The 23,064-nt window shown below is 39.1% G+C and overlaps 1 protein-coding gene across 2 annotated transcripts in view; it reads left to right on the top strand.

Annotated features, from left to right (window-relative positions):
* Positions 1-7,294: 7,294 nt before the first annotated feature.
* The window catches only part of STK3 (serine/threonine kinase 3), a 173,351-nt gene continuing 157,581 nt past the window's right edge, over positions 7,295-23,064 (top strand). For both annotated transcript variants that reach the window (XR_013339874.1, XM_021529418.2), the window contains exons 1-4: positions 7,295-7,470; positions 13,946-14,026; positions 14,472-14,600; positions 16,530-16,644. Coding sequence is in view for 1 of the 2 variants with exons in the window: in XM_021529418.2 (XP_021385093.1) it covers positions 7,448-7,470; positions 13,946-14,026; positions 14,472-14,600; positions 16,530-16,644 (348 nt within the window). In the remaining variant the exon portion in view is untranslated. The remainder of the gene's footprint in view (positions 7,471-13,945; positions 14,027-14,471; positions 14,601-16,529; positions 16,645-23,064) is intronic.

Below are 23,064 nucleotides of genomic sequence, written 5' to 3' on the forward strand. Positions count from 1 at the left end.
AATCTGCCTTTATATTCACACTCCCATGAGAAAATTAGACAGGACTCTCCTTTAAGGACTGATGCTTAAATAATTGAAATAAATAATTTGAAAGAAAGAATCTGCTGATGTAAACAGATTTTAGATCAGGTCCTAGAGACATTCTGCCTAGTTTGAACTGCTAAGTGATTTGCTACCTATTAACCTTATTGAAGGAGAGACACAGCATAGAGTAAAACATATAGTTTGGCTTTTTTACTCTGTTTCAGTTTTTCCTTGTTTAACCTAGTATTCAAATTAGCACATCTATTTTAAAATTAGCTATAAGGAATTTATACTGCATATTGTTAGTCTGGTAAGAGCAGCTTAATACCACCAGTATAACAAATTAGATCATGGAACTACAGAAGAGCTCAAGGATGAAGCAGTAAAAGTTTTGTACTGGCCTGTTCAAGGTTACAGAAAAACATTAAGCTCACTCTTGTTTAGAAGACATTGAAATGTGATATATGAACACAAGAAAGTGAAAGAAGTTATGCTTTTAAATCTTAAAACCATTAGCAGTTTTATTCTGTAGGGATCTATGGGAGGAGATGGACTCCACCCTGAGGAAGATAAAAGACCTTAGTTTTCTCAACTGGAAGGAGTGATTCATGTTAGGTGGAAGTGGTATGCATGTGATATTCCTTATGTGGTAAATGTTTCTATTAGGAAAGCTCCTAGCATATGGAATTGCTCTATTTTCCTCAGCTCTGAAAGAAAATCATGCCACCAAAACTTTTTTCTTTTTGTTAACTCTAGGCTGGGTAAAAATGAGTTGCTTTGATGGCTGTTGATAAATTCTCTTGTGGTATTAACGAAATCCATTTATCATCCACTAAGAAAATTATTTTTAAGGAAGGAATAGTGGAAAAAGCTTAGTTCTCAAATTTAATGGGGTTAATTAGCTCTCTAGATAGTAACTTCCTCTACGTTTTTAGCATTACATATATACACTTTAGTCTCTTTGAAATCTTGTTTTCAGCAGAAAGTTCCCCTGCTCAGTAGTGACAGCAGTTTAAAGACTCATCCTGGGTAATGGTGAGGATGCCATAAAACTCTCCCCTGTTGAACCAAACCAAACTTGCTTAGAAGAGACAAAGGAGTGAATTGTACAAAGCCAGTTCTGTGAAAATTCATTATTTGCTACTTTGATTTTCTTTAGCACACAGGCTGCTGTGGGGAAGGCTTCCCACTGCTTTTAAGTGCAAAATGGGAATGTAAGTGCAAATCTTTAGATTTGCAAATGTTTAGATTTTTCCAGTGGTCCTTATCTTGTAATCAGACACATTACCTCATATTCAGTCATGAAATGTCTGTTATGTCCCTGAACACTTTTTTTAGTGAAGTTTTAGGACTGGAATTGTATTTAGGTTTTGGATTTTTTTTTAAGTGTCACTGTACATGTTGTACAAATAACTTATTTGGACTTGAATTATTATGGCATGCTTTGGTTGGGAAGGTTGGAAAAAAGTAAGAAACTGAAATGTGGTTTCTGGATTGTAAAGCATTTAGATGAGTGATTCTTCTTCATAAAAACAATTGCTTTTTAATATTTATGAAGCAAGCTGGAGATGCACTTCAGAAATAAATAGGAAGGGTTTTACTAAAAACCCCAAAACTCTGTAACTGAATAAACTGTAAGTACTTAATGGCATTGTTTTTGCAGTGCTCAATATTCACAATCTGTTTTCAGGTTGTTGAGTTCTCCTTATTTTTTATTCTGTCATTTGGCATCACACATATTGAAACTTCTCTTCCAGCACTTAGGTGAAAGGCCCACAAAGGCAAGGAAACTTCCCTCCTTTGAATCTGAAAGAATGGGTCTTGTTAGCCTCTTGAAATCTTTATGCCCAAAAATTGTAAAAAAAAAAAAAATCCTTATCTTCTCTAAATATTTTGACCATGTATTATTAAAATTCTCATCTCAGAAGCTTAAGGAAGATAGGAGAAAATCCAGCCACCATGGTGGTGGAAGCCTTGGCCATAAGGCTGTGTGTACTCACACAGCTGAAGCTGCTTTCATGAAGTACTTGATTCATCAAGTAATGATGATTCAATCTTTCTTTTGTTATTGATACTAGTTTCCACCCTGGCTGCAGGCATGAAGGCTTGCTAGTTAAATGTTACTTATTTATTCTCCAGGGTGTGAGCACACCTCTTTGCACACTGGAGAGCAGATGGTTGCTCTCAGAAAGAGAAGGAATATTTTTGTGCAGAAGAAAATCCAGAGTAACCCTCAGTATTACCACAACAGTAATTGTTTCACAATCCATAATGATTTTATTAATGCCAATCTAGATCCCATGAGCACAATCAATGCAGCTGTAGTACAGGCTAGAATATCTTCTGTGGTCAACTGTAAATAGCAACTCTGTATCCATGGTTTATTTTTACCATAGTGTGCTATAATAGGAAAAATAGCAAATGGTAATTCTATATATAGCCTGTTACCAAGACTGTGAACAAAATGGTTAGTCAACAGTAAAAGCCTATCCTAATCAACAAATGGTTTTAGGTCCAGTAATAATATTTTGAATATCAAAATAATGTATACTAGGTAGTGAAAGGAATTGCAGCAGTGCAGCTAATATTTTATAGGCCTTTTATGACTCTTTTTAATGTTAAGTAGGAATTTTGTGAATCATGTTGATTTTAACAGACTGGAAATGGATAGCAGACTCTATATTGCTGTACTTATATATTGCCTGACTTTTTATCTTCTGCCTCTTTCTTTTGTTGGACCAGCAAAAATTCATTTTCCTTTTAGTGACATTAATTAACCATTAAATGGTGAATAGATCAGGAAAGGAGAGCCCCCTGTCTCTATGCCTTGTTCTTTATTCCTAAACTTACTTAAAAACCCACTATAGAAAAATATAAATTTTATTCCAGGCTTGAAAATATTATGTTCTTTTATATTTTATGTATAACTATTTTATGACTGACAAGGTTAGAAAAGTATATAACAAATTCTTAGATAAGTCTTCAAGGTTACTTCACATTAGACATGATAGGTAGGAAGAAAATACAGGCAGAAGTCAAGTTTCCTTATCTTCTGTATAAACAAGCTGGTATTTCATTCAAGGCCTTTTCCTTAACTTTCGGCATACCAGATCAGTATCAGGCAGTCACAGGGAGAGATATGCAAACATGCTGTTGTTGACTATTTATCTACTGAATTTATGAATTGGATTCCAAGGAAAGCAGGCTCCTGAATTCATTCCATCTTTGTGCTTGCCTGACATCCCCTACCTTTCTCCCCTTCACAATAATTTGTGACTTACCTTACTAGTCTTAAACATGTTTCATGGAAAGTTGGAGGTCTGTAATTATAGTAAATTCCTATTTTTACAAAACTCAAGGGTAGAGGAGGGAATGCCCTGCTTGTGGGGCAGTCTACTCCAGGGCAAAGGAAAAATAAGGGAAACTCTGTCCTTACCTGGGTTTGGGCCCATGCTGTGCACTGGCCTCCAGCATTCTCCTGTGAGCCAAACACCTTTTCCTGTGAGTGAATCTGCAGATGTGATGGAGACACAGCATCCTTAGGACTCTGTGGGCCAATGCCAGAGTGGGCCAAGGCATGGTGAGACACCAGTGATGTGGAGGGTTTTAGGGAGGATCAAGCTGGGAGCGTGCTTGGGGGTCTATATGGCTTTTGTTGGTTTTGGTGTGCCAAGCAGGTGAATGGAGCTACTGTGGGATGATAATTCCACATCAAGGGAAAGAGCATTGAAGACCCGGTCTGTGTGAAAGAAATGGGAGCTACCATGGTGAAAGGGTAGAAAGCAAGGAAAAAGAGCTGGCCTGTGAAAAGCAGCACAGACATGATGAAGGACTAGGGGCATTTTCTTTGGGGAGTGTTCATGACAAGTATCTCTTGGAAAACACACACTATTTATTAATTCTGCTGTTTTACAGTAGCATCATGTATTCATTACAATGTACTTTGTTTAAATGAGCCTGATCTAATACCTTCTGAAGTAAATGCTGCTTTTATTTGCTATCAAAGGGATGAGATAAAGTCCCTGCTATAACATAGGTAATTTATTTGCATGATGTTTATGAATGACTTTGAAGTACATATTTGTAATTTAAATCCCAACATTAGTAATACCTGTTGAAAATGCAGACATGAGCTTCTCAAGTAATTTTTATTCTTCTTAGTTTTATTACAAACTATATACACTGAGACAGGACTGATATCTTAGGACTTTTTAGTTCATATTTTTAGGGGCTTAAGAACTTCCTTTGTGTATGTTTCTACAGCACCTAATAGTTGTCCATACATCATGATTTCTGATTTCATTGTAGTATAAGTAATTATAATATATATTATTTTATCTGTTTACAAAACTGTATTATAAAATAATTATAGTACTCAAAAATTAAGTATGGTCTTCATCCATTCTTTGGCCTAAGGAATTGTATTTGATGTTGATGCCAATTCTGAAGAGAAGGGCGACCTAATTCAGGCAGGTAAATTTGTAAAATGGATAAAATACTTCAGAAGAAAAGAGTAGTTCAGTTAGTTTCCTCCTACATTTTTAGGATTGGGCTACATTAAGCCTTTTCTTACTCAGCTGGCTTCTTAGTGTTAGTCCTGCTGTTGGAAGAAATCATGGGAATACTCATGTAGAGTGTCTGCAACTTCCTCATCTCCATCTTGTCTAGACACCAGCAATCTCATAGTATATTCATGCCTCCAGAACATCTAGACTTCTCTTAACTGGGAACTCTGAATGAGGTAGGAGAACAGAGGGAATCTGTTTTCCCTTTCAAAGTTCCTTCTTTGCCAGTGGCTAAGTACAGTATTGTAATGAATACCAAATCAGTGTTATATTTCACAGTATGGTTCTCAAATTCATGTCACAGGGGAAAGGTGAGATAGTGCTATTTATTCCAATGTCACTGACTAAAAATACTACTAGAAATTATAAGAGATTAATAAAGTGATATTGAAAAATACTGTGGTAAATATGTTATCCTACTGATGTTTTATTTTCAGTTTAAATGTACTTAGAAAGCTTTCTGGCAATTGTACAAGATACAACTTAAATTTCTGTGAGAGAGGCATGGAATTAGTCCATACTTTTTTTGGCACTGTCTGCCCCATTATGTAATAAAGCCAGGCTATCTAACTTCTCCTCTTTCAGACATCTTGAGTTTTTGACACCCTTTTCTTTCTTCAGTGGCATAGATGGAGGATAGTCTTTCTCCATCTTCCTCAGTTACTGAGGACTCAGGGTATTTTTTTGAAGTGGGGATGGTGGTATTAAATAATTTCAAATGAAATGAGAAAATTTCTAAATGTGCTAGTTTTTTGCTTGGAAAAAAATTTTTTGTTCTTGTCAATTGTTGTTTAAGGGAGAGGTAAAAGTGGTGGATTAGACTGTTTAGCCTAAGTTTTTCCAGAAAATGAAATATATGTGTGAATGGGGAGAGGGAGCACTTCTTGGCTCTGTTTCTTTGTATTGCTGTTGCAACTATAATATAGTACCTGTATTTTATTTCTAAGAATCCTTTTCCATGCTTTAATGTGTAAGTCTGTGGCACCTTTGGCTTGAGATGTGGCAGCAAAACTCGCCTCCTCTGAAATAACCTGGAAAAAATACTGTCTTAAATATTTGTGTTAAAGGATGTGGAGACAACCTCTGCATTCCAGAAGTATTAAAGCCAAAGAGGGATTCATTAGGTGAAATTGGTGAATTGTAAATAATAATTGGTCAGTGGCTATAGCCAAATATCCTGTAGAACAAAGCTGGACACTGGCCACGTGGCATTTGCTATCTGCCTGACCTCACTGGAAAATGAGACATGTGGAATTCCTCCTCACCACTTTCTGAGGCACTTATACCATACTCCATCTCAGGCATCTGCTGGCTCCTTTTCTTAAGTGGTTTTTTTTTTTTTTTTTTTTTTTTTTTTTTTTTTTTGGCATATCCTACAAACTGCTGTTTATGCTATGGACACATCTGGCAGTTCTGCTGGTGAGACACTGTGGCTTGTGGGATGATGCTTGGAAGAGCTGTGCATTAATCTGTTGTGCAAAAGAAGATGTTCTATTGCAGTTTTTCCATGACTCAGAAAAACAAAGAAACCTAAAAGGTCATATGGTGGTGTGTGATTTGTTTTGTGGGTTCATTCAATATTGCCATTGTGCATTTGGCCCAACTACAATGAGTCAACAGGGTTGGACTGACTCAAAGTAGAGAACTTGCACAACAGTAGGACTTCATTCTAAATTCCCTTGCTAGTTCACATCAAAGAGATGAAATTACGTATGGAGTGCAGATATTTTTATGAAGTGGGAGTGTAATACCTGCACATCTAAAATCAGTTTGAAGTGAAACGTGGGCATCTCAGTGTTTTTATGCAACTTGCCTAGGTGTTTTACTACCTTGAACTTCCATTAGTTAGGCAAATAAACCTACTGTCAGGAAAGTATATAGAATTTGGCTTGAGCAAGTCAGCTTTGCTTGTATTGACTTGGTTACATCTACTTGGATCCATCTGATTCAAGCACGTAAGTCGAAGTTGTAAGGTGGTGAAATTGCAGCTGTCACATGGTGCTCTGGAGCCTGAAACCTGCTGCTTGAGTAATTAATTACGTGACAGCTTCCCTGCTTCGCAGGCTACCCTGTGTGCTTTGGCACCACAGAGCCAAGGGCCAAGCGCCGGCCCTTTTCCCCTCAGGAGCTTGCCCGTGCCACCCGGGGTGGCAGCGGGGAGCGGCTCGGCCGCCGCGCCGGACCCGGGGCTTCCCCTCAGCGCTGCTCCGGCCGCCCGCCCAGGCGGGGGCTGCCCGCGGCGCCGCCGCCTCGCCCGGCGCACGCAGGCGGTGGAACGCCCGGCCGCCCGGCAGCGCTGCCCGAGGCCACGGGGCGGCCGCGGGGGAAGGGCCGCCCTTGGGCGGCGGAGCTGCCTGGGGCTGCCCTGCCCGGCGGCGCAGCGCAGAGCCGGGGACGGAGCGCGGGAGCGGAACGGCGCCGCGGGGGTGCCGGTTCGCACAGCCCGGCTCGCGGGGACGCCCCGCGGGCGGACTACACCTCCCGGCGTGCCCCGCGGGCCGTAGCCGCGCGGGGCATGCCGGGAGCTCGGCAGCGCCGCGGCGTCCATGATCTTCCCCTCCCGCCGGCGCGGCAGCGCCCGCTTGCCTCGCGGGGGGCGGGGCTTTCTCGCAGCCGCCGCTCTGAGCGACGTCCACGCCACCCTATCAGCGCCGGTGTGGCGCGGCTGTAGCCAATGAGCGGCGCGGGGGGGCGGCTCCCCGCCGCGGCCGGAGGTAGCGGTAGTGGCGGCAGCCGGAGCGCGGCCGTGGGAGGTTGAGGGCTCTGTGGCGGGGTTGTGAGATCGCTCCGGAGCTCTGCGGGGCCGCTCCGGCCCGGGCGCTCGGTCTTCGGCCCTGCGGGGCCGCGGCGGGGACGGCATGGAGCAGGCAGCGCCCAAGAGGTAAGGACCCTCCCCGGCGGCCCCTTCCCCGGCCAGGAGCGGTGGCACGGCCGGGGTGAGGCCTCGGGCCCGGGGTCTGTGAGGGGGCAGTGGGACAGGCACGGCACCGAGCCCTGCGCCCTGCCCGGCGGCCGGAGGGCTCTCTCGCGTGGGGAGGGCTCTTCTGTACGGTGGATCCTCCGAAATACAGCCTCCAGTGGAAATACAGCCCCGGCGGAGACGAGCCCCTGGGGGCTGCTGGAGTTAACAACATTTTTAACGTGAAGTGAGGGAAGCTTGGTCGCCGAGCAGAGTCCTCTCTGCCCTGAGGGTCTCTCACTCGATGGTTCAGGTCTGTGGCAGGAGCACACATGAGTAGTTCTCTTTTCACGCTGGAAAGTGTCCTTGTGCTCTGCTGCTGGAGGGATGGATGCTTGTGGGGGTGGGCGTTGCATAGTTGCAATTGCAAATCGGGGAGTGGGAAGAGGTAAAAGCCAGGAATATTCCCACAGTAGATGTATTTTCTCAAATATATAGACTGGCAGGTCATATTAATTACTGTGCACGTTTTTAAAAATAATGTATCACTTGACTTCTTAGTGCATAAAATAACTTTGTGTTAAATTTTAGTCATATATTTCAGTTGGAAGAAGATATAGTTGTACAATACACAGACCATAGTTGTGTGGTGTACAGAATGTAGTTACATGGTTTACGTATATATATACACTGCCTTTGAGCTCTGATTTTACTTTTGCTTCCTGATAATAAAAAATCTAGGGACTACGCAATATAAATTTGTGATAAAGGATATTAGATACGTTTTTGCATTAATCTTTAAAACCTATATGTTCCCCATTTAGAAAAAACATCTTTAAAAACAACTTCCTGTAGGGTGATAAGACTTGAGAAGAATGTAGTCTTAAACATCTGATGACTTCTCCAATAACTCATAAAGTGACAGTACCTACTGTGGAAAATTTTGAAAAAGAATTGGTTTGTAGTTGCTATCTAGGGTGGTTTTAGCAGGCAGTGGGGTAAGAAGGGACAGACCTATGCTGTACTTTCAGGCTGACAGTTCTGCATATCTCAAATGAAGGAAGTAGGACAAGCACCAGCACAAATTTAGGAAAAGAAATGGAAAAGTCTGGGGAGTAATCAATGTTGCTAGTAGCAGTGGAAACGTTGGGAACTGGTGGTGTAACAGGACTGAAAATCAAACTCAGAAGTTAGCATAACCTCCCAAATGTTTTGGGGAAGATGTGGCATTTGCTGTAACTTTATTACCTAGCTGGAGGTGTGTGTCTGGCCTAACTGAAACAAAGAGATATTTAGGTCTTTGGATTTGGTCAGAAATAACTAGATGTGGGAATATCTAAACTCTGGCATGTTTTTATATTCCACATGGGTTTTGAAGCTTATTTCTGGAAATTTGTGATTTGTTTCTTTAGTGGGAGGGAAAATTTGAACTCAGCAAGATATTAACTGAGGTTATTTCTTAAGATTTCAAGCAAATTTTTCATGGCTGTGCATAATATTTCCTTTATTGGTAGTTTTGTACAGTTTCCCAGTTGTTGGTATTCTCAACTATTCTAGGCCACCCCCTTTTTCTGCAAGTGCAGAAGAAATGCAGATTATTTTTTGTGGGCTAAGTTTTTGGTGCTGTCCTTGGATGCAGTAGTGGCATGAAATGGACTGTGTTTACTTGGCAAAACAGATGTGAACACTAGAATTCTTTACTTTGGTGCCTGTTCACAGGAGCAGTTACTGAGAGGGATCTATTGTCATCATATCTGTGATGCATTTCCATTTACAGTTAGTAGGAATTTCATATGTACAATAAAAAGCTGCATGGATGTCCTAGAATCCCAGTGTTACCTCATAGGTATAGGGCAGTTTTATCTGCACTTCCTTGTAGTGAAGCACACAAGGCAATTGCCTGTTGTATAAATCTGTAATACAGCCCTTCAGAAAGCAGCAGTGGTGATGCCCAAGTGACATTCTAAGCCATTGTGACTTTTCAATGGAGGTGCTATCAAAATAATTCACTTTTTTCATTTGACTAATGCACTGCAGCACTAACACCAGACTTTAAAGGGAGACTCCTTTTCAGAATATTTTAAATTTTAGAAATAATTTAGAGTAGATTTTCTGATTTTATGCTGAACAATTAGTGCAGTAGTTGACACAGTGTTTTCTTGCATCTTGAATCTTTAATTGTACTTTAGATGTGCTTTATAGATTTTTCTCTCACTAGGAAGGAGATTTACTCTTGAAATAGTTACAAAATTTGCCTCTTAGTGGTGTGATTTTCCTTGGTTGTTATTGCTTTGTTTTTCTGTATCCCTGGCAAGCTCGCATGTGAGGATACAGGTTGCATACAAGGGAAAACCAAAGTAGTTATTGACAGAATTTTCTCAAGTACATAGGTTTTAATCTTGCCTATCTCCTGCATGTTGCTGTCAAATAAAAGTCTGCTTAACAAGCATGGGAAGTGTTAATGAAGATTTTCCAGTCCTTTCTTTAAACTTGAGTTTAATGTTCACTGAAAAACACAACATTTCAGGCTTTGTGGAAAAAGGAAGCTTTTCCTTTTCATGTTCTAATAAAAACTTGTTATTAGAATACAAATTGTTTGTGAAAAAGTGTGTTTTTGTTTTTTAAAGTGTGTGTCAGTGGACATGTTGGCAATTGTCAAGTTCCTCCTGAAAATGATGAAACAAAAATGTTTGGGCTTTGCTGGCAGGATGCTCAATGGAAGTACACAGCACAGTGGTGTAAACTGTCTTAATCTTGCTTCTACTTGTGTGAGTGCTGTGAAGCAGAACAAATGTCCCAAGGCTTCCACCTGCCACTTCTACTTCAGATGACTGCAGTGATTGCTCCTACTACCTTCTCTTTTAATATATCAGTATAATTGATCCCAGCCATTCTTTTTAAATGTTTCAATGTGCTAGTTCTTCTGCACAATAAACTGTATATATTCATGTTTCTTGGAGCGGCTGTCCAGTTTTTTGTAACTCATGACAGTCATTGATGGCTTTCTATTCTTTATTCCAGCTTTAGTTTGATTTTTGAACTTTCAAGGATTTTTTATCCCTACCGCTGTAGCACATCACCAATTTATTTTGTGAAATCTATATATAAAGACTGTAGGGTACTATTGTCATGTTTTTTTTTTCCTTTCATTTTTTAGGGAGGAAATCTCTTGCTCTTTCGTGTTGCAGTTCAAATTTTTCTGATCTTTATGCTGTTATTGAGTGCCTACTAGGTTTTCCTTTTCTAGAGTTTTTCTGATGTACTCAATGGCATCTAAGATTCTGGTCAGACTAGGAATTAATGTTTTCTCGTATGAACTGGATTTATAAAAGTATAATTATTTGCTAGGATGTGTTTTCCTTGTTAAGAGACAAGGTGTTATGTGAAAGTTAAACCTTGGAACAAGAAAATAGTTTTCACAGGCCTTTCCCAGAAGTGTAATTTAGTTAATCCTTCTGGTTTAAGGACCAGCTTCCCTTCTAGAAGACCTCTAAAATAGCTCATAATCACTACCCGATAACTTAGATTCTAGAGAAAAAAGTAACTCAGAACAACTTTGTCCAGGTTTTATACTGAACTTCTCTGCATCTCCTTTGGACTTTCTCATATATGGAGATATATATACATACATACACAGACGTATGGGACTTGCATGCTTTGGCCAGAGTAAAGCAGTGCCTGGATGTGCTGATTTATTTGTTCTGTTTTAAATGCTTGTGTTATGAAGGTAGGGAATCAGTGAGGGAGAGAGTGAGACACATTCTGTCTTTCTCTCCTATTGCTCTTGTGCCATTTATCTCTTCATTTTTGCCTCCTGCCCCCTCTTCACTTTGCCCCCTTCCCTCTGCCAGTAAAAGCTGATGCTGAACTCTTAGATGTGTTTCTCTGCCCTAAGATTGTTGCTTTTAAGCAACAAGGTACTATTTCTAGTCTCTTCTTGTATTCTGCTTGGTGCTTTGCAGCCAGTTACACCAGTCGCCACCTTCTTCCTTGTTTCTCCTGGAGTTTATAGCAATGCTGTCTTCACTGCAGCCCTTCAGGGTATATCACCTGATGTTCTGCAGTTCAAGAGCTGAATATTTAAACATCCAGAAACAGAAATCATTAGAATGTCTGAGTCATTAGGATTTTTTGTTGATTCAAAGACCTGTGGTGTTGATACTATCACTTGAACATCTTACCCAGCATCTGTACTGTTACAGTGCTTGTGACGAGCGGGGGAGGTGCTTTGAGCACAGTATTTGGTGATGACATTCCTGAGGCCATGTACCTTTCTCACTGGAAATAGGTTTTGTATTAAGCTACCTTAATGTTAAGTGTGATTTGGTCTTGTAACATGTTTGTCCGACTTGAATAATATGAACATAATTTGAATTTTTTTTTCTGTTTTTCTCCATGTTGATAAGTTGCTTTCCCTTTGCTGTGAAGAGTTTTATTTTCCCTAAAGACACAGACTTTCCAGCTTCTTGGCTGTTTGCTGTAGCAAACTGCATGGTCTTTATTGTAGTTAATGCACCTTTCCTTACTGATTGTGGATGCTTTTTGTATTAATGTAATTGCTACATCTGTGAAATTGTTTTTTGGTGTATAATGTGTGCACCCTTGTGCCTTCTCCTTGCCTTGTGTCCCTTGTTTAACACCAATCCATATGACTTGTGTGCTTTTACAGTTACTTTAAATTCTTTGCTTTTACTTAGATGGTTGGCAATTATAAATCTATTTTGACTCATGAGTTCCCTCACTGGTCAGTGTGGTGGTTTCAGTTCAAAACTGGGCAGAAACACTAATTTCGTGCAGAGGTTTTGGTTTGCTAATTTAAGTTTTTTTTTAATTTTGAGATTTTTTTTGGCTAATGCACTACAGAATACGGGGGGTTTGGTGCTGGCTAATCACTAATACACTCACTTTCTGCTGTGAGATAGGATTAGGAGAAAGGCAAAGAAGGCTTAAAACTTTAAAAGGGTACAAAAGAGAATTTTATTAAAGGTAATTAGAAGGACAAAAAAGGTAGTAAGGTTGTCATCTTTAACATGTGTGTTTCACAAAAGTGTTTAGTTTTCCAGTAGTTTAAAAGATTGTTAGTTACATAAAAAACTTTACATCACTTCTCTTAATTCACTCTCATTCTAAACTATAACACTCAGTCACTTTAGTTTTTATTGATTTTGTGTATCACAGAATTGCATCTCCTAATATGAAGGTTTTTTTTTCTTCAGATCGCTGTTCTTACACTATTAAGATTCGTCAATCTTTTTTGTCCATGCCCTCCTTTCTTCCCCTATTTATTTCTAGAAAGTGTTGTGGGATAACTTACCTTCTGTAAGTTCTCCATGATCTGCTGTTCTTCAAAGTTTCCTTTTTTTATTTCCCTTTCCTCCTCCTGCATCTGGAATACATTGACTCTATTTAACATTACAGCACCAGCTTTTCTTCAGCTCATCTTCTACTTTATTAGTACCCTTGGCTGTCATGTAGAGTCACCTTGTTACTTCAGTCTTGCAGCAGAATTCCCTATAACTTTACGGTGAAGGATTTACGTCTTGCAGCCACTGGTCCCTGCTGCAATGTGTGTGGTTATATTTTCCTGTGCTGTGTTCACTGTTAGCTCTAGTGCAAGCTTGCAGCCAAGCTGTGTTTTGAGATTTGCCAGGAATCTGCGAGCCTGTATAGCTGGGAGAGACCAGGGAAATGCTAGGACTACTTGTAGAGGACAAAAAATGGTAGTAAAAGGAGGGTGAAAATGCTAGAAGAAATCATAGGGTGTTACTGAGTGATTTGAGACTGTGTGAGAGAGAACTGAGGGCAAATATGGTGGTGTTATGTAATTAGAGATTTGTTGCATCCTGTCCCTATGTGCATTTGCAAAGATGCAAGAGAAGCTGCCCCAACAGCTCTTACAGTACTCAGCTTTTGCAATTTCAGTCTTCTGCTGCTACCTGGGAAGTGCTATCATATGCTCTCGGAATCATCTTGACTTCAGATTTCTGTTTTTAATACTGTCATTCACTGGCTGATGAGGGGTGCAATTTAGAAACTGAATACCTCATGTGGGTGAAGGATTGGTTTGTAAATAGAGAACAGTGTGGCATCCTCTAAGCAGTAATGGGCGTGTGTTTGCATGCTGACTGTTTCTTGAGGGAAGGTAAACTTTCCTGTATTCTTTGCCTGTTTCTATATCAGCAAAGGAAGTAGTTTGAGGAGTGAATTGGTCCCATGCTGCTTTGAATTGAGCAAACATGAATGGGAAAGTGATAATGACAAAAATTGTCATCACTTTATTAATCTTATATGATAGCTGATTAAAATTAAAATTTTGTTGCAGTTTCATATTAAGTATTTTGTTTTCATTGGAATATATTTTTCTTTGTAATAATTTATTCTGTCTGCTGGTTTGTGTGAAAATTTGCTTGAGTTCTTTTTCCCTCCCAAAAATAAATAACTTTTGTCTTTCTTTTAGCAAACTGAAAAAGCTAAGTGAAGATAGTTTAACTAAGCAGCCTGAAGAAGTCTTTGATGTTCTGGAGAAGCTTGGTGAAGGGTAAGTACAGCTATTTACAGAGGCATAGGATCAGAGGGAAACAATACATAAAGCATATGTTGGAATATTAAGTTACAGGGAGAGTTACTGTAAATGTCCTAAGGAATGCCTCTATAGACAAGTTTTACTACTAAAGCAAATGCATGCATTGGTAGATGTCTACACTTTCCCTTATATATTTATGCATTTTTGATGTCTGTTGTTAATAAAGCAAATGTACTTGCACCTGTAATGGAATCAGAAACTCTAAATCTTGACAAAAATTTCTGCAGTCTTGCCAAAGCATTCTTCCATCTTTCCTGAGATCCTGGTAGAACTGATCTTTTATGCAGCCTGAAAAATGCTCAAACTTCTGCAAGCGTGTGGCTTCTGTGACTTTTTGTGCATAATGGAAATTGGGAGCAGCTTGCCTTGTTTTTTTAAAAAAATTGTACCTTATTTTTAGGTCTTACGGTAGTGTGTTTAAAGCGATACACAAAGAATCTGGACAAGTTGTAGCAATTAAACAGGTCCCTGTGGAGTCAGATCTTCAAGAAATAATTAAAGAAATCTCTATAATGCAACAATGTGACAGGTAGGTATGACATTTCTGTTCCAAGAGTCTATGTGAAAATGTATTTGTACTTGTGAAAATAGCTGAAATATGAGCAGCTGCAAACTTTTTAATGGAAAGTAAATTGTCCCAACATAGACCTTTTAATTAAAGGAACCACTTTGTGGACCTCCTTCTCTTCTTACTTTAGATTGAAGGAAGTACAAATAGTGTGCATAACAAAAACTGTTGAAAGAGTAAATACTGGCCTCTGCTTAGAATTCTTCATGCTTGCTTAACTTTACTTGTACTGTTAAGACCAAAGGTTACTGTTTCCTTTAAATGTCTTGGGCTTTGTGAAATTCTGTGTCTACCTGTTTCAGAAGATTGATAAAGATGTTCGTAGCAGGAGATGAAAGGCTAGCAGTTAACTTCCAGAAGAATATTCTCTTGGCTGCCTTTTTTCTGTGGGAACATCCCTTTCAAAAAGTGAACAGTCTTTTAAAAGTGCTGGTGGATTGTTACCTTACACTTACTCACAGATCTTCAAATTGCAGATCTTGTAGAAGAGGAAGCTTTAGTGCAGGGATGCAAAAATTGCTTTGCTATTTCTGTTGTCTGTGGAGTTTTGGGCTCTTCAAAATCAAATTTATTAGTGTCAGTCTTCAGGCAAATATGAACAGTGTTTTGAGATTGCACAGCACTTGATGTCTTGAAAAGATCATCTTGTTCTGATTGATAATACCCACTTGTTGCCGGGAATACTGGCATAGTATAAATCTGATAAGAGATGGTCACAAAAATCAGTGGGTTTTCTTTAGAAGTAATACAGCCTTCATCACTTGAATTTATAAGGAGCAAGATAAATGTGTCATGCTAGTAAATGGTGGACATTTAGACTAGTTAGGAGGAGACTGGCGCACCTTCCCTTCTGAAAAGGCAAATTCATTTAGTGCTAACAGTTGCTCTTAAATGAAATAGTTTTCTGATAATGTTGACCTGTCTTTTTGTAAAGATAGTGTCAAGTTGCAGGAGGCAACCATAGGTCCTCTCTTCTTCTAATATCAGTTGTCTATATGAAGAATGTTGCTGCCAGAAATGCTGATCGTAAAACACAGTTCCTTGCTCAAAACAAAATGGTATTTGATTCCACCCCATAATGTAGGTGTTCTGATGAGAAACCACTGTCTGAAAAATCTCAGTATCTCACTTCCTGACTTCGTGAGAGATAGATGGCAATCGAACTGTAGCCTTCTTTGTTTAAGTTCCTGCAAAAAAACCCCACCCCAAACCTTCAGTCTTTTATTTCCCTAAATGCACCATCTAATGACTTATGAAGGATGATCCTTTTTATGTTTACCACACCTGTTTCTGCCTTTATTTTGCAAGTGACTCCAAGTAAGTCAAGTGACAAACTGATGAGTAGCAAAGCAATACATTCTATTTGTGACAATGCTATCAGTTCACATGCGATGCTTCAGTATGAGAAGTATTTGCAAATCCAGCAGGCTTCAAACCAGCACTAGATTCTCTTTAATAAGAAAGTCTAGTTCTGTGCTTGAAATAAATTCATTCTTGCAAAACTGGGAAAACATGGTTGAGTTTCCATGTGATTTTGCTCTGGAGAGAAGAAAACAAGGCAGTCTTTCTAAGAAGAGAAACATTCAAGAGAGGGCTTAGAGGAGGGAAAAACAAAGCTTTTTATCAGATGATTGATGTTTGGGAAAACTATGTTTGTATCTGAGATTGCGGAAAACTTATATACATAGTAGTGCCTTTATAATTCTATTAAGTAACCATAATTTACTCTAAGAAGGCATTGGTTAAGCTGATTACAGATTTAAAATGTATTTGGTTGCACTTTCTCTTTAGCTGTGTCAAACAGTAGTTTTTAACAACAGGTGTGCTGCTGATTTTTTTTCCTTCTACTAAGAAGTCATCTACTTATCTAATTTCTTTTTTTCCATTTAGTCCTTATGTTGTCAAGTACTATGGCAGCTACTTTAAGAACACAGATCTATGGATTGTTATGGAATATTGTGGAGCTGGCTCTGTTTCAGACATAATTAGACTGCGTAATAAGACGGTGAGTTGTTTTTTTTAAAAATATATATAACAGTTTACAAAATCAACTTGTGAATTGCGATTGGAAGCCAGAAAAAAAGCTGGAGTTACAAGACAAGATCTTGGCTGATGCCAATGGACCTATCTGTGCCTTGGTTCCCAGGAAACAAGCTCATGCAGCTACTGTCTCTGTGCATTCCACCGTGGGGTGGTCACCAGCAGAAGCAAATGCATTTTGAAATACAAAGATCTCGGGAATTTCTTGAAAATTACTGCTTTGTAGAAGGCAGAACTATGGTTTCTTTCCCCTACCCCTTCCAACTTACAGTCTGTCAGCAGCCACTTAGTAGCTGCATAGTTTATAAACAGGAGTAAAATTGTCTCACTCAGTAATTAGGGAGCATGAGAAGTAACTGGCATTACTCAAGGAACCAGAAGGGGAAGAGATGCCAGCTAAGGAATGTGAGAGGGAACCAAAATGAGGGTTGTATGGAAGTGTCTTCATGGACTTCTAACAGCAGTAATATAGAGGAAGCCTGTAGGAAGCAGGCATTGTTTGTTCTAATTAAGAAACAGCTTCTCTGAAAAGTTTTTTGTTGTAGGTGTCAAGCAACCTTGAATTCCTTTGAATCCATTGTTTTCAGTAACAGGCTGTAACATGAGGTACTTTTTTTACCAGCAAGTACTCTGGGTGGCACTACTTGCTGGGCTTCACATTTTGTAAACATTCACTGAAATGTTCCTTGCACCTTACCTGGGAGGAGAGGGGGAAAGTAAAGGAGAGAAAAGCAATGTTTAGGAAACAAGACATAAAAGAAAATGGAAACAGGTTTGTTAGGAAGTGGAGGTGATGTGGAGACTAAAGGGAGCCCCTTTAGAAAAGGTGGCTTGTGTCAGGGCTGCTGTAATATTGAAGTGATGGGGAAAAGCCAAAACCAATGTGAGATTGCTGGAGTTATGCAATCTTCAAAACTGGTATTCTTGCTGTGGTATATTATCCAAGGATCAGTAGCTCCAATAAGAAGTGGCACAAGCTAGTCCAGAACTTAAAAAAAACGAAACAAACCTTAACTCATTTAAGACAGAATTTAGGGAAAAAAAAAAAAAAAAAAAGCAAACTTGTTTGTGCATTGATAGAAAATGCTTGAATTTTTATTTTAAAAAAGGTGTGCATGTGAATGTGTATGTACTTATTTAAGATCAGGCTATCTAGTTTTTCTTACATCTGTTGTAGAATATTGACATAGTAGATATATTGAAGATTTGAGGGGAAGGGATATTGGAGTCTTGGAGCAAGTGCATACTGATGATCAGACAGACTACATATTCTACTGCTGTTTTTTAAGGTTAATAGGATTAAATAGGATGAAATCTATTTTAAGCCACAGAATAATCAGTAAATGCATAGGTACCAATGATAAAGCTTTTATAAAAGCAAGTCGTGGAGTACATGGCTTGTAGAGTTCTGTGAAGGAGTTGGTAAGGACACAGTTAATGCTGGCTGGTGTAAAGTTGGCTGGATGTGCTGAAATGTTTATGGACAGACTTTCACACCAAAGGCTTTTCAAGCAAATACAGCTGTAATTGGGAGTAAATGGGAAGTTCTGTCACAGGTGGGTAATTGTTTTAAATATAAGAAAGAGGGTGTTTTGGCCTACTGCATGGGTCTGTGCTATCCTGTTGCAGAAAGAGGGTAGAAATACTGATGAGAGAGGTTATATTCCTAGTGGTGGAAACTGGCAAAGACTTGAAAGGCTTTGTGGTACTGAGAAAGTAAGCTCAACTAAATGTCAAGAAATACATTCAACTTGATGAGGAAGGCAAAGTCTTTATATTCAGATTTATGAGGAGTTGAGCTTAACTTTTAGAAATAATTGAATAAGTAAAGTGGTTGTCAGAGGTTACAGTGGTACCAAGGACACAGCAGAATTATGGAAGTTAAAGAGGGTAACAAGGGTGATCAGAAGTAAAGAGTACATCTCTAGAAGCAGATACCCAGATGCATTTGGATATTTCTGTGATGGGAAGAGGTACCTGAGGGAGAGACATGGTGAAAGGTTTTGAAAACCATGCATAGCACCAAGAAAGTAAGATGTAGGTATGTTACTGTTTATTACAAAACAAGAGATCACTTGTCACAGTAGATGCAAAGCAAAAATTTTTTCTTTGCACATGAAGATGAGGGTCACAGTATAGTTATAGAAGTTCTTGTAGGTGGTGAGAGTTGATTTTCTAAGGCAGCTAAATAAGACCAGGAAAAAATGACTGTGCACCCAAATAGGTAATGACTGGAGCAGGAAGTGTGTCTGCTTCAGAGCTCTGTGAAAGTGAAGCAGACAGCTATCACAGTTTACTTGGCATGTACTTACATTCAGGCAGGCTACCACAATTTTTGTCCTTGTGTAGAATAGGGAGTGTTCTAGTGCCTATAACAAAAAAATAAGCAGAGCAAACTCCTCAGTTTCTCCCTTGCTATGCCTCTGTCTTGTACGTTTTTGAAGATTTAGGCAGAGAAGCTTTGGATATGTTTGAATTCTCTTGCTCTTTGTGGAACAGCAGCCTCATCACTCAAACTGGGTGATGGGAATACTGGAATGAGGCTGCTTAAACTACTTGAGCATTCTGTTGATTACTTTACATTTTATTTATTTATTTATTCATTAAATGGAACTAAGAAATGGTTTTGTAATAAGAAAATAAATATATTCACTTGCAAACAAGGAGAGAGTTGTTTCTTATTTTATCAGAATATTTACTGAATACAGTCAGACACGTAGAGTTATGTATTCTGTAATTTTCCTAACTTGTCAAATGAAGACTGTGGCTGGGCCAAGGAAAAGTTTCTTTCCTGCTTCTTCATATTTAAGGAAAAGAAATGGAGAAAGTTGAAATGAGAACCCTTTAGTGCAGTGGCCATTAGTATTATCATTTGGACTTTATCTTAAAGGTTTCTTCTAACTTAAATGATTCTAGGATCATTATTAAGTTGTCATAGGAAAAAGGTAGATTTCTCCTCCTGTTTGGGGAGGAAATGTTGATATGTATTTGCCTTTGTTGTTTGTCTCTAAAACTAAGAATTTTTGATCATCTTCTGTTTTTGTGGTTTCCCTATTTTTTCAAAAATTTTGTTTGTCTAGAAAGTGAACAACACTGGACTTTTTTCTACTGTTCTGGTTGACCAAAACCAAGGGAAACAGAATCCAAAGTTAGGGAGTTAGGGTATTTTTTAGTGACTGTTTGGAGCCTATTCATATGGAGAAGTTTTCAGCTTAGCAAGAGCAGGCTCTTGTCCAAGAGGCCCGAGCCATTAATTTGGAGTTAAATGGACCCTCGCAATTCTGGCTGGAGTCTCCTAGTGTGCCAGGCAGATCAGCAGCACTTCAGCAAATCCATGGTGCTTGTTAGCAGCATGAGGTGTGGTGTTACATATGTCCTGGGCAGCAAAGCTTTTGTCTACCTTTCTCGGAGACTGGTTTGGGAGGTACATGTATCTTACGCATTCAAACTGTGGGTTGCTGCCAGGAAGGGCAGTTCTGCTGTTGTCCTCCAACCTGACTGATGTGTTCCTCCTGCCTTTTCCATGCCTCAGATGCAGTGATTGTCTGTGGCTGCAGGGTGATCTTTGATAAGCTTGATGATATAATGGGGGAACTTCCTCTCTGTTCTGTCCTTCCCACCTCCTCATGAGCTCAGTCTGGACTTACTGTGGCAGAGCAGTGGCTTGATGCGATGCAAGGAATGCGCAGTGCGGAAGGGGAAGGAAGAGCATGTACGAGACTGACTTTCAGTGTCAATAGATGATATAATTACAGTGTGAAGCAACACTCACTGGCTGCTCTTAACATAGGGGAATATATTTACACACAACCAAGCTTGTCTCTCAAATGATTATTGAGGATGCATTTGCTCATTCACTGATCATAATTAACTAAGTCATTCTAATCCTGACTTTTCAGGGACCCAATTCAACTGATTGAAACCAGGTAGTGGCTATGTTGTAGGTTTATCAGACAAACCAGTCTTATTTGGGTCAGTATTGTCAGTAACAAGTGCAGGAAAGGATAACTGCGCAGGTACTGTGCAGTTGGGCCCAGAGATTGTGCGGTTTTTTTATCTAAAATTACTTCCTTTACATGCCAGTTTATCAGTTACATATATAATGTCTCATGTACTCTTAATGATTAGCTTCTGCCATGTTTTCTTAGCTAATTACTTTCTTTGATTTGTTTAAATTCCAGTAGTTCAAGTGAACAGTGAATCCAAATCTCTGGAAGCTGTATTTAAATGTCCTACTGGATTTGCTTTCTCTGTATATTACCATGGGGATTCAGGGTAAATCTTGTTATCTGGGCTAAAGGCATTTTGCTCATAAAGATGTTGTTTTGCAGTTTTAAGAAGTTACGTTTCTCAGTAATTTCACAGTTAAAGTATTTCCAATTTGTAGGCCTTTGCTCCAATGAAGTTCATGTGATTATTAGCTGTAAAGCAGCTATCTAGGGCCTAGTACCTCTTGTAGTTTAAGTAGCATCTGTATCTCAGTATAACTTCCTCAGTTGAGCCCACATGGCCTAATTAATACCTAGACAGTCCATACACAAAGACTGAAATTCCTTCTGTGCTGGCTCACTTGCTTATCTGATCTTGACGTCCATGGACAAGTCCAACCTGGCTGTGCTGCTGACCATCTTCTGTCGGTGGGCCTTCCAGTGATGAATTGACTCAATGGACTCCTCAGCTGTGTTGCTATTCAGAGCAACACATATCTTTAGGCCAACATTCTTAAATTACTTTTCTCTGCAGCCAGGTTCAGGAAAAGGAGGAAAGAACTTGATCATAAATGTCCTGTTGCCTTATTCTGTGTTTAGCCTTACAAAGCTTATACTAGCTTCTACAGTGCAAAGCTGAGATTATTCAGTGCTTGTCTAATAAAATCCTTACTATGGCTCTGAATGATTAACTGTTATATAAATGCTGGGAAATATTTTTACTTAGCTCTTTAAAGTAACATTGTACGTTCCTTAAAAAATGGATTGTACTGTCTGACTCTCAGAATGATAGACTTTTCTTTCAACCTTGCATTAAACTGTATTTATCTGCTTGGAAATTTGCTCAGGAAAATGACTTTTCTCCCTGAGCTAAAAATCTTTGTAAGCCAGAAATAAGGTGCATGTTATGTGTTGGCTAATTTTTATGAAAGAAGAGGAAACTGGAGCTACACTGGTATTCATCCATTTTCAAAATAACTATGTATATATTACATGCAACTACAGTTGGCCAAAAGCATTCAGAATTGGGAAGTTTCAAAAGAAAGATTGGCCATGCAGCATCACCTGGTAAATGTGCTATGGGATACACTAACTGTCCTCTCTTCCCCCTTTTTCTACAGTGTTAGCAGATCATGCTCACTCAGTGAGGACTAATATGCTATTAAATTACATGTCCTGTGTTTATTTGTAAAATACTTTAACAATTATCTCTCCCTAAACTTTATCTGACCTTCCTCTTTCCATTAAAAGAAATACTGCTGTTAACTTGTGCCATGAACATCTGCAAGTCAGTTCTAAGAAGAATTTGACTCCTGGATGATTTCTGTAGTTTCCTACATGTGAATACAAAGTTGGAGTTCATTTTGTGGGCAGTCTTAAGACTAGCCTTGTAATACTGAAATGCTCAACATCATGTAGTTCACTTTCTGTTTAAAAAGTGTCCTTGGAAGAAAGCTTACAAAATACTACTTCATTTCTAATGGCTGTATTTGCTGGGTTTCACAATGTTTATACTTGCTAATGATCTCTTTGCAGTCAGGTCACTGCTAAAAGATGAGAGAGACTATGGTATGTTGAGGATTTTTTCTGATCTGAACAAACTAGTTAGTTGCACAGTTAACAGATCTCCTTTGTCTCCTTACCCATGTTTTAGAAGACAAATCTGGAACTTCTGGGAGAATAGCAGAAGCTGCACCTGTGGTTTGAAGTCAGTCACTTGAGCTGCTAATGATTTTTCAAATAAAAGATTGTTAAAATTATTCAACGCAAGCAGCAGCTTTTTTTCCCCTATTGTAAATAATTTGCAGTTAGTACCAGTTTTAAGTTGTTCAAACAATAAAATGATTATGTAAACATAGAATATGAAGAGATTTATAATAAAATCTTGCAATAAAAGATAGCTGTTTAAATGAATGTTTCATCAGTCATCTACTGGTACCCTGTATCTAGCTTGCATTGCAAAACACACAAAATCTTATTTCTATTTTAATAAGGTGTGGAAGTTTAATCTTATTGCCTCCCCACACTGCTCTTTCCTCTGAAAAGAACCCCATCATTGTTTGCCTTGGAGAGATAGAAATATCAGTTGAATTTTTAATGTATTTCCAGTTGGAATCAACCTCTCTGCATATAAAGTTATAATCTGGGCAATAAATTTTTTCTCCATTCAAGGAGTT

Source organism: Lonchura striata, chromosome 1 (genome assembly GCF_046129695.1).
Source record: "Lonchura striata isolate bLonStr1 chromosome 1, bLonStr1.mat, whole genome shotgun sequence".
NCBI lineage: Eukaryota > Metazoa > Chordata > Aves > Passeriformes > Estrildidae > Lonchura > Lonchura striata.